The sequence below is a fragment of the Neophocaena asiaeorientalis genome, unplaced genomic scaffold (assembly GCF_003031525.2).
Source record: "Neophocaena asiaeorientalis asiaeorientalis breed wild unplaced genomic scaffold, Neophocaena_asiaeorientalis_V1.1 scaffold115, whole genome shotgun sequence".
NCBI lineage: Eukaryota > Metazoa > Chordata > Mammalia > Artiodactyla > Phocoenidae > Neophocaena > Neophocaena asiaeorientalis.
Genome location: NW_020173132.1, coordinates 533,371 through 546,049, shown reverse-complemented (window position 1 = coordinate 546,049; position 12,679 = coordinate 533,371). Strand labels below are relative to the sequence as shown.

At 40.0% G+C, this 12,679-nt stretch overlaps 1 protein-coding gene across 1 annotated transcript in view; it reads right to left on the bottom strand.

The window, feature by feature from the left end:
- The window catches only part of DDX60 (DExD/H-box helicase 60), an 82,078-nt gene that overhangs the window by 8,457 nt on the left and 60,942 nt on the right, over nt 1-12,679 (bottom strand). Inside the window, exons 30-33 of the mRNA XM_024744114.1 lie at nt 11,279-11,479; nt 7,260-7,364; nt 6,343-6,484; nt 4,556-4,677 (exon numbers count right to left, since the gene is read on the bottom strand). Coding sequence (XP_024599882.1) covers nt 4,556-4,677; nt 6,343-6,484; nt 7,260-7,364; nt 11,279-11,479 — 570 coding nt within the window. The remainder of the gene's footprint in view (nt 1-4,555; nt 4,678-6,342; nt 6,485-7,259; nt 7,365-11,278; nt 11,480-12,679) is intronic.

Sequence of the window (12,679 nt, the reverse complement as noted above, 5' to 3'; positions counted from 1 at the left end):
TTTTTCCATTTGATGTACTACATAAGATCTGTAATAATGTCTCATTTTCTTTCCTGATAATTGTAATCTGTGCTTTCTCTCCCTTCTTTGTCAATGAGTCTTGCTGTGTATTCATCACCTTTATTATAAATCTTAACGAAGAAGCAACTTAGGCCTTGCTGATTTCCCTTTTTTTACAATTGTTCTCAATTTACTTTATTTCTGTTCTTATTTTATTATTCTTTTTCTTGTATTTCCCTTAGGTTAGATATTCTGTTCTATTTATTTTGCTTTGTTTTGTTTTCTCCTAACTCCTTAAGCTGAAAAGTCAAATCACTGATTTTTTTTCAGCCTGTTTTCTTTTCTAAGATGTGGTTATAAAGGCTATAAATGTCCCTCTAATCATTGCATAAATCACATCTTATATTTGTATGTATTCTTCATTATCATTTAACTAAAATATTTGATAATTTCCATTTTATTTATTTTTTGTCTTATGTGTATTTAGAAATGAAACGAGTTTGTTCAATTTTAAGGCAATTAAGGTGTTTCTGGTCCAGAAACAAATTTCACATATATATATTACCAGCATATGTTTGACAAAGGTACCAATAACACACAATAGAGAAAGGATAGTCTTTTCAAAAACGGTACTGGCAAAATGATATATACATGTAAAAGATTGAAATTGGACCCCTACCATATGCTGTACATAAAAATAAACTCAAAACGGATTAAAGACTTAAATGTAAGACCTAAAACTGTAAAATTAATAAAAGAAAATATAGCGACATTGGTTTGGGCCATGATTTTTTAATGTAACATCAAAAGTATAGGCAACACAAGTGAAAATAAACAAGTGGGACTACATCAAACTAAAAACCTTCTGCACAGCAAAAGAAATAATCAACAGAGTGAAAAGGCATTTCTGGAATGGGAGAAAATATTTCTGAACCAACCATCTGATAAGGGATAATATCCAAAATACCTAAGAATCTAGTACAACTCAATAGCAAAACAAACAAACAAAAACACAAAAACAAAAGGAAAACGGGCAAAGGACTTGAAAAGACATTTCTTCAAAGAAGGCATACAATCTGCCATCATGTACATTAAAAGTTGCTCAGCATCACTAATCAGGGAAATGCAGATCAAAACCACAATGAGATAGCACCTCATGCCTGTTAGAACAGCTATCATCAAAAAAACCAAGATTATAAGGGTTGAAGAAAAATTTTAAATGTAGAAAAATTTGAACCTTATACACTGTTGGTGGGAATGTAAACTGGTGCAGCCACTATGAAAAACATACAAAGTTTTCTTTAAAAACATTAAAAATGGAACTATCATATGATCCAGCAATTCCACATCTGGGTATATATCCAAAAGGGTTGCAATCAGGATGTTGAAGAGATACCTGTACATCCATGTTCACCGAAACATTATTCACAACAGGCAAGACATACAAACAACTCAAGTGTGTATCAGCAAGATGAATTGATAAGAAAGCATGCTGGATACATACAGTGGGATATTATTCATTCTTAAAAAAGGAGATCAACATGGATGTACCTAGAGGACATTATGTTAAGTAAAATAAGCCTCACAGAAGGACAAATACTGCATGATTCCACTTACATGGGGGACCTAAAACAGTCATACTCATAGAAGCAGAGAATATTGTCAGGGGCTGGGTGGAGATGGAAATGGGGAATTGTTTCTCGTTGAATATAAATTATTGTTATGCAGGCTAAATAATTTCTGTAGATCTTCTCTACAACATAGTACCTATGTTAACGATACAGTACTGTGTAGTTTAAACTACATTAAGAGGATAAATCTCATGGTAAGTATTCCTAACTAAATAAAACCAGAAGAAAAATTTTGGACATGGTGGATATGCTTAGCGCCTTTGTTGAGGCAATGATATCACAGGTGTATGCATACGTCCAAACGCATTAACGTGTATATATTAAACGTATGCAATTTTTATATATCACTTATACCTCAAAAAACTTTTAAAATAAGGTATGCATATCCTCTTGATATGTCATGAAACCAATCACAATATATTTACCCTGTTTTAACTTATGTTTAAAACATACGCTCAGTATCTGTACACATTCATGCATAAAAATAAACAAGAGTGGAGTGAAAATTATATTCCCATTTTCTTCTACCTTCCATTATTTTGGTCAGAAAGTCAGCTATCAATCTTATTATTGCTTTTTCCAAGGAAATGTCTATTTCGGCTCTCACTGATTTGTGTTTTTCTCTTTGTTTCTGATTTTCAGTAGTTTTAGTTTCATGTTTCTTTATCCTTCTTGAAGTTCACTAATCTTTTGAAACTATGGAGTGCTGTCTTTCATCAGCTTGGGAAAATTCCCAGCTATTATTTTTGAATACCCTCCGGCCATTCTTCTCCCTCCTCTTCTTCTGGGATTGCCATTATATTACATTAACCCTTTTGAATGTGATCCACATTCTCATATGCTATTGTTTTTATTTTCATTTTTTTCTCCCTGTGCTACAATTCAGATACCTTTTATTGAGCTATCAGTCAACTCACTGATTTTGACTTCTGATATGTATATTCTGATCAGACAGTACATTTTTCAATTCTGGATGGTCCAATTAATTAGCTGGTGAAATTCTCTATTCTCTCATCAATTTTGTAATTATCTAGTGAAAGTCTCCATCCTTTCATCAACTCTATCTCTTCCCCCATTTTCTTGAGCAGTCCTTATATTCTAACTTCAATATCTGAGTCATCTTCGTGTTGATTATTATCGCCTGCTTTCATTCCTGCTAATTGGTCATATGTTCTCGCTTACTCACTTCTTTAGGTTTTTTTTTTTTTTCCTTTCACCAGAAGTGTTTGTAAAAGGACCTGATAGACTTCAAACAATGTTATCTTCCACTGGAGTGAGCTCCCCAATTTTGTGTTTGGCCAAGTGAGTGAAGATGTGATCACCTCGGTCTAAGTAGAGATTGAAGTGGATTGATACTGTTTTCCAGTTTTAATAAGTCTCAGTCTACATCTGGTGCATCTCTGCTCTTAAGCCCTCTTGGATTTTGAGTATGAGGCTGGTGGGTCTCAGACTTCTCAGCCCTTAAAAGATTCCCAAAGATCCACTTCGTTCCTGTAGAGCTTCATAACCTACATTTATATCTTCCAGCCCTAGATGGCTTTAAATATGCCTTGAGGGTAATATAAGCCTATGAATACATTCAAACTCTTCCCTCTAGTGGGTTTTTATTTAGTAAATGCTACAAGACTGCAAGAAATTTGGTGTAACACCCTGACATTTCATGCAGATATGACCCAGTGAATGTCCTGAGTTAACACTCTCTCAAGTGTCTAGTCTGTCACTCCAGCCCCATGGAATCACTAAAAGCTTTATTGTTGTGTTGTGTTTTTTATCTCACAGGAGAGGCTCTCTGGATATGCTAAGTACAACTTTCAACCTCGTCCAGAATCAACAAGTTCTTTGAGAGAAAAATCATGGTTGGAGAGTCCAATGACACCTTGGATAAGTTCTCGCCATTTTATCATTTTAGCCAATATAATCCTCATCCCTTCCACAGCTCTCTGTTGCAACAGGAGTGATGGCCACCTAGCATGTCCCACCTGGAACTGCTCAAATTTCTAATAATCTTTAAAGGAAAAAAGAGAGAGAAATAGGAGGCCTCCACTCAAAATCTTCTTTTATTGTACATTTTTCTATCATAACCATCTGTGTAAGAACAGAGATACTGACTTGTCTTTTGTAAGAAAAATAAGTTTATTTAACCAAAACAAATAACAGTCCAAGAATGTACATGTGATGAAAAAGATATGAAGATGAAAAGTCAGTGACTAAAATTGTGTTCACTGGTCTAGAGAACACTCTGTGAGGGCTAAGAATGGTAACTTAACATTGTGATGTTAGACAATATAGATGAACTCTTCTCTTTTTGTTCCTCTTTGTCACCTTTTACCAAGGTTATCTGGTATAATAACCAGCCCTTCCCACTTTCTCAGATTCTAGTGAAATACATTAGTGATAATATTTGATGCTGATTTAATGACAGGAAATCATGATCAAAGAAGTCATTGCAAATAAAATCGGACAACAGTCTGTGTGTCAAGGGATGATTTCTTAGATGACTATTCTAATATTTTTTCAGTGAGAACGTTATAGTTCCCAGCATACGCTTCCTGTCCATAGACCTACTGCAAGGTAAAAAGACGCTAAAAGAACTAGAGATTCAATGATGGGAACTATTAGTTCATTTAATGTATAATTACGTACATTTTTTTCTTTAGCCACTGATTGCTACACGTTTATACAATCCAACAGAAAACATGAGCAGAACTTTTTATCCCATTTTTCCTCAAGGCATTTAATCTTCTGATAGATTTATAGAGGAGACATGTGAATTACAGATTAAATATAACACTGATTACAGAAGAAGAAATTATTTCTATAAAACGAACTCTATATTAATAAAATTCTACTGCTGTGGAATCATTTACGGTAGGATCTGTTAAATTATCTTAATCATTTAATGTTATCAGAATCATAAATTTTACCTTGGATTGATAAAACTTGAGCGTAGCATCTTGGAACTTTGCTGGAAGATATTTTCTGCCAAACAGATTTGCCAATACTAACACTAGCTTTTCCATAACATCTTGAGAAAAATGTTTCGAGCCTATACAAATAAAATATCTTGTCATAAACATAAAAAGTGCATTAATCCCATTTTTAATGTTTCAATTGAACGATACAAATTGAATGTTATATCGCATGTTATTTCACGGAGACTAGAAACTTGTAACAAGTGTAGCGACTAGGGAATGACTCTCTCTGCTGACAGTTTTACACCTGTGCCTCCTTTTTCCTTCTTGCCGCTCCCCCTCTACTTCAGACTCTTGTAACTCCAACCAAAGACCCTTGTCCCCTTACCTGGGACCTTCCTCTTTTGTCTATGATTGGTTTTCTTAAGCATTTAATGATCATGACCTCACCTCCTCAAAAGCCTCTGATTGCATCTCAATGCCTCATAAACAAAATCCAATCTCCTCAGCCAAGCACGTAAGGGTTTCCAAAACTAACCCACAAATAACCCCCCAGCCCCCTCCCCTCCCCTCCCTGCCACTCATGTTAATATACTGTCAACCCCAACACAACATGGTAAAGCAACTATACTCCAACTATATACATATATATATATATATATATATATATATCCCATCAACCTAACTCACTCCCATCCTCCACAGCACTGGTACATGGTCGTGTTAAAAAGTGCCACCTTTAATAACGTGCTCATATTCGAATCTTGGCTCAAGACTTAACAATATTTAGGTTTTGTGACCATGGCAATTTGTCTAACTTCTCTGTTTCCTCATGTACAAAATAGCAACGTCCATATTATCTACCTCATAAAGCTTCTGTCTCCATGTTTATAACCGCACACACCTCCCTACACACACACACACACAGAGCAATAAACACAACTGCACTTCTTGTTGCCTGAAATTATTTCTCCTCTTACAGAGCTCCTGGGAGACAGAACTTCCTGAGGATCCTTGTTTCACAGAACAATGCACATTCAGAGCCTAGCGACATTGTGTAAAACAGAGTGTCCCTGCCAGTTAACAATGGAAGATAAAGCAAAGTTATGCTGTGAAAGGCAAGAAAATCACCAGGCATCAGGAACTACAACGAACTTAAGCACAGAGACAGAAATATTTCTTTTAGGGACATAGTTTAAAGATCTATGGTTTAGTTATAAAAATCAAAGGCTTTTATAAAAACTGCATTAAATGAAACATTAGATGGGCTTTACAAATGGAATTCACAAAAAATGTACACAATTTGACAAAAGCAACTCTGGGGGAAAACAAGTTTCTAGATCATGCAACTAATATGATATCAGCTATTTAAATACACTATAGGATTATATTCAAAGAAAATATGATTGGAGGAAAATATTCACAAATATCAACAGTGAATATTTTTTTAACATGATGGTTTCCTATACCCTTTTTCTATGATGAGCATATATTACATTTAATTAGAAAAATATTTACCAAAAAATCATATATTAATATTTCTGAATCCTGGAATCAAGGCATCTTCTCAAGTTAATAAGAAGTTGTTATTTTTAAATAGTTGCCACCAAATATGGCTTTCTCCTATGTAATCTATATTAGTAGGTATATAAAACTTTATTTTATCTGATTTGGTATCTCCAAATTATCTAAATATTAACTTGCATTCCCTTTGTAGAAAAAAAAAATTTCCTGAAGTGTTAGCTTCACTATAGCATCTGTGCTGTTTTTAGACCATACGTATGAAACGTCAAGCTTACCTTTCCTGGTTGGCTGACAGAGATTATGGAAAATGCCTCTTACAAGAAAACTGACGAAAACAAAATTGGAAGGCTCGTGATAATGCAGATGTGACACAAGTCCAGCAAAGCCTGTAGGATTACCTTCTTGATCTAAATAGCCCTAAAGAACAGACATAATGTATTAGTTTGACTCAACTCAACCACGTACCTTAATGAACAGACAGCTTATTAAATGCCAGTTTAAAACAGTACTTAATACTGAGAACTAAAACACGGCTGCCATAACAGTAACCAAAAGATGTTGCAGCCATCAAGCCGTCACATTCCAGCAGCCTGGACGGTGAGCCCTGAGGGAACTCAGGATGGAGACAAGCTGCTCCACCGTCAAGCCCTCAGCCACTGCAGCCCCCGCAACGGTGCACCTGAGGACACTCAGGACGCTGGCCCCAGAGAGCTGAGGTGCAGATCAAAGGAATGACTGCAGTGAGCCCAGACTCTTGCGTCTTCCCATACACAGAAAAGCGCTAAATTACTTAACTTGAGATGTCTGGCTTTCTTTAATGAACAGTCATCTTCTGAAGTTCTGACTACCTGGTCTTTATTGCAAAATCCCCTATATATCCTAGCTCCTCCCTTGCCTCTTGGGAGCAGTCCCTCAAGTGTTATTTGAGATGCTATGTCCTGGGCTTGAAGTCCTAAGAATGTCCACCGAATAAAACAGAACTCTCAACTTTCAGGTTGTGCTTTTTTTTTCAGTCCACAATACCAACATAAGAGAGATGAGTACTCATTACCTGGCCCACTTTGACAATTAAATCAACTGTAAGTAGCAGGAATCCTTGGCTATAACCTTGGAGAGACTGGAATTAGTTCAAGATGATGAGAAACAGAGATGGCACCGATCCCACCTCACAAAAAGGCAAACACGGTCCTACCTCCTTGACCAGGAATTGCAGGGAGAACAGAAAGTACAGTTGCAGCATCTCCAGTGCCCGGGGCTGCTTGAAGGAGATCAGTGAGTGCTTGAGCACCGACAGAACCTGAGGACAGGAGGATGTTAATTCACACCATGCTCCTGCTGAGAAACACACTCCTGGATGACAAGAGAGGTGCATTGGAATTTAACATTCTTTCCTGCACATCACGATGCTTTGACATCTTAAAAACCTTGCTGGCTGGGGAGAGACTGATCCTCCCAGGGCTACTTCCTAAAGGTAACAACTTGACAAAGCCTGCTTTTCCTCTACAAACCAACCAATGCCGACTTTACGCCCCACCTGCTGCCTTACCTGAAGCTCACACACCAAGCCAATATTCCCCTGTCCTAAAGCACCCCAGGTGCTAGGCAAATAGAGACCACCACAGCTCCCAAAGTCCACCCGAATGATTCCAACTACCCAGTCCCAAACTATTTACTCTGAGATGCCTTGCCCTTCCCATGGACCCTCTCCCTCCACTCGTGTCTCTTGCCTCCCGACCATCCTGGGGTCTCATGAAGCCCTGCATGGTGCACCCTGCCTGCATTTCTAGGACCTCTTGAGTTTCTACTTTGTTTCCCTGAGCCTCTCGTCTGTCTCCTCCTTGGCCACATCCGACTGACCAGCTCATAAAAGAATATAAAACAATCAAATATATATTACTAATATCCATTTTACCCCACAGATACCAGACCCACCTAAGATTCACTGGGATTTCACATTTTACCATATTCTTACATGGCACACCCTTCCCCTAACAAAACGGAACATATAAAACAGAATCACTGGAAATGAAACATGTTGCCAAATAATCTGGTAATATATGTGGATCCAGTTTAAGAGCTTACAATCTTGGGTTGTTCTGGAAGAAAATACGATATTATTGATACATTATCCCATGTCCTGCAGTATCGTTGCAAAAACGATGGAATTACGTTGATTAAGGTCAAAGTAATAAAAATATTGAGATAGTAAGACAGCATCGAGGTTAACAGTTCAGATATCTTCCAACTGCCCACTACAACGTTTATGAGGTTCAAGTAAAAGGAGAATTTCCCAACATCACCGAAATTAAACGTGGCTGCCTTTAGGCCTGAGAGTTCATAGTACCTGGGAAGAATCTCTAGTCAATGTAAGGCCAGGGGACTAGGAGGGAGAAGGAAGGAAGGGAGAGGGGCAGTGGGGGAAGGAGGGAGAAGGAAGGAAGGGAGAGGGGCAGGGAGGGAGGCAGGGAGGGAGGGAGGAAGGGAGAGGGGCAGGGAGGGAAGGAGGGAGGGAGGGGAGGAAAGGAGGGAGAAAGGAAGGAAGGGAGAGGGGCAGGGGGGAGGGGGGAGAAGGAAGGAAGGGAGAGGGGCAGGGAGGGAAGGAGGCAGAAGGAAGGAGGGGATGGGGTATACCATCCATCACCTCTACTTTGGGGTGATACGTTTTCAGGGAGCCAAAAATGCCCTTTCCTACAACTTCTCCTCTCTCTGGCTCTACATGTAGAGCAACAGGCAGGAAACAGCAGAGTACTAGAGGGTGAGCGACCTCTGGTGGTTCACTGTAACTCCGGAGATGCAGACCACGTCACTAAAGTCTTATCACGACAGGAAGAGCTCTGACTGCAGTGCCTGCTGCAGTTCCTGATGACGAATGGCCTCCACAGGACCAGCCTGCGGACCAGTCTGTCAGTGACACTGGCAGAAGATGAACTTTCAGTCCAGAAAGCTACATAATTTGAAAATATGCTAAATGCCGAGGTTTGGGCCAAAAGCTATTCATCTAGCTTCACGTTTAAAAGGGTATTTAAACCGCACTGAAGCGAGCGGAGAGTGAAACCAAAAGAAAAAGCATGCACCCGCTTTCTTGGCAAACCACCAGCTTTGAAGGGATGTACTTTCCTTCAGAAGTGAGAGAACAGAAAAACCCACAAGAGATCAGTTCTTTTAAGAAAACAGACCAACTTCCTAAAATTACTCAGTCATGCTACAACTATTGGGCGTCTGCACCAAGAATTAAGACAAACGAACAACTCTGGCCTCGGGTGCTTACGTTCCAGTGGGAAATACAGAGAAAATAAACATGATAGAGATGGTAGATAGAGACAGAGACGGAGACTTGCAGCTGTGTAAGGCGTGGCGTGTGCCATGTACAAATGAGCGGGGGTCCCAGTCGGCACGGCAGACGGGGGTCCATCGACAGCGCAGGAGGAGTCGTGGCAACAGGCTAACAGCAGAGCAAGAAACTGAACAAGATGGAAGAGTGAGACCGCGCACACATCTGGGGGAAGGTTCTGGAAGCAGCAGAAACAGCAAAGCCGTGCCCCTGGGAGCGTTACGTGCCTGCTGTCGGTGGAGCAGGTGGTGGGTTCGTGTAGGAGAGCAGGACGTGGTGAGCCCAACAAGGGAGCCTGGGACCAGGCTCTGGAGAAACTTACAGACCATCACGAGAACATTGGCTTCTACCCAAAAGTAATCTGACCTATGAAAATGGTTTTTTTCAGAAAAACGCCTTTTGGAAAAATTCTTTGGCATTCTCAACGGAAGCCAAAAGATACGACCTCCTATGAAACAAGGCACGGCCGCGTAAGGTAAATGGACAATATAAACTGACATTTAAAAAATAATACATGATTATGATGTGAAAGGGTGACATCGGAAGCAGTGCACAATGTCAGGGAAACAAGTCCAGCAGCAGAATGAACATCGACACGGTGTCCCTAAGGAGTAGATCTGAACCTTGAGAGTGCATGAGAGACGCAGGAGATGAACTCAAGTGTTCTCTCATAATGAAGAAAAACAACAGCGGAGAACAGGAAAACGACTTTCGATTTTAAAAGTTATAACTTTTTCTGGAAACTGATCAAAACGGAAGCAAAGATCTAACTTAAGAAATCTTTTCTTAGCTCCAGAACGACCTGAGCCCTGCACGATGCCGAGGTTCTTAACACTACTGAATTGTACACTTAAAACCGGTTAAGATGGCAAATTTAGTGTTACATGTATTTTACCGCGATAAAAACTTCTGAGCATGAAGACTGAAAGTTTTCATCATGTAATAACTAGAACGTCAATAAAACATAAAAGGAAAGACACACAAGATAGAAAATTCTGGGGAAAAGAATTTAAATATACAGACTTTTAAAAATACTCATATAATCACATAGGCAGAAAGAAATAAACTATAAGGAAACAGGAATTAGCACAGTTCTTCTAGAGGAGATTTCAAGAGTCTGTTCCTCTATGACAGTAAATGCCAGAGGGCAGGGAAGTGATTCTAGCTTGATGTGGTAAGTAAAAAGAATAGCCCAAGAAATTTATGCCCACGCTTGAGTCTTTTATGTGTGAAGGTTACCGAGAGAGCTCCTCACACAGGCCAAGGCAAAGAAGACCAGCGACTCAAAACCTTTTCGAAAAAAATTTAAAAGTTTGCAAGAAGACGTATGCTTCTCTCCTGTATAGAGGTAAAAGATAAGAACTCCAACATGGGGAAGTTTTGGTCTACAATGATATGCACCTGGTCTGTAGGGGCGTCAACAACATGACAAGAGGCTGCTCAACACGAGAGCCAAACTAGGTGTAGGTGCTTTTTTTCTTCCTTCAACTTTCTGCATTATCCAAATATTCTTTGATGAACCTGGGTTACTTTCTTTACGAAAAATAAACTCTTTTATTACAAAATCATGAACACAAATCTTTTTGTAACCCCGATCTTTTAAAATCCATAGCTAGCACCCTTCACTCCTATGGGGCAATGTTTATCATACGTGAAAATAGTAATCTGGGGGCAACTCCAAATGCCCATTGGCCATAAATTCTATGACTGACAGAGACAACAAAGCTAATTATTACTCTCCCCACCCACCCCCAGTTCTCTACCAGCCAAGACACTAGCAAGCATTAAGGACTGCTGACTCCAAGAAGCTATCACTACGCATGTAAAAAAGAGCCCGGCCAGTAATGGAGACTCAGCCCCAGAAACCATCCCCACAGTACCTTTGCCTTAGCGTCCTCGGGGTCATCTGCCTTGGAAGCCAGAAGCATGAGTCTCAGGATCAGGGAGATGCTGAGAGGGAACTGCCCTCTCAGTTCAGGGACGTTGGATTTGATGAGCTTTTCGACTTTAGGGAGTGGAATACCAAAGAAATACACATCTCCCCCCAGGTCTTGACCTCGTCGTCCGGCCCGTCCAGACATCTGCAAACAGAATAGAAGCACAAAGTAAACCTTTCCTGAACAGTTTCTCCATCACAGTATAAGAACTGAGCCTTTTATACTGCATTAGAGCAAGTACACTGTGAAGACGTCCAACCGTTACAGAACTGAGACTAAAATCCAACTGGGTACCAGGCAGGAAATTCACCGTGGCTGAGACAGAGCTGAAAATGAGACATTCGTCATCCTGATGTGCTTATTTCAGTCCCAAAACTGTGCTAGGTATTTGTATAATGATATACAGCAAGAAGAAAAAAAGACGAGACCCTGGCTTCCAGTTCACTTACAGCTGAACTTACGAGTCTTCCTCTCTTCCTTCCCACCCCCCTCCTTTGTCCCTTTTCTCTCTCTCCCCTACACACATGTGGGCTGAGTGACAAATCACCATAAAAACTGCACAAACTGAGGAGATGCAAGAGTGAGATAACATTCAGAAACGCCACTTGTACAAAGGAAGTTAAGAACAAACTCTTTACAGAAGTTATATTAGTGCTCCTTTAGTAAGTGCTCAGAATGTGCTAAGTCCTTTACACCTTTTTTATAAAGACCCTACAACCACTACCCTATGAGGAGAGTGTTATCATTGTCTGCATTTTACAGTAGAGTAACTGGGGCTTGGGAAATAAGAAACTCACTGTAGGCAAACACCAAGAAGCGAAAGACCCAGGACTCCAACCCTGGCATTCCCACTGCCAAGTTCACCATCCGTGATGCCGGCCCCAGACACCTAAATGAGAGATTCCCAAAGATGATATGGGGGGGAGGGTTCATGCCCAGCACAGCAGCAGAAGGAGAAACCCAAAGGACAGGGGTTGGTAAAATGGAGGAAAAACTAAGGATGTTGTATTGGGTAGGAACAAGGCCCATCAGGGAATAGAAAGGAAGTGTTCTGTGAGGAAGTGGGGTGGGGGGGGCGGCATTTGGATAAAACCTGTAATGTTGGCTGACAGATGTAGCAGAAATATTCACCAAGTGATCCTGAGCAGGTAAACCGTCTGCATTCAGGACACAGTGGAGTCAGGAGGCCTGAAAATTAGGAAAACTGTTTAATGACTACAAGCTCGAAACGTATGACGAAAGACGGCGGAAATGGAAATTGCAAGGCCAAGATCAAAACCACTGGAGAATAACAAAGTCGGCTTGGTAGCACGATGCACAGCAGGGGCAAAGACAAGAGAAGCA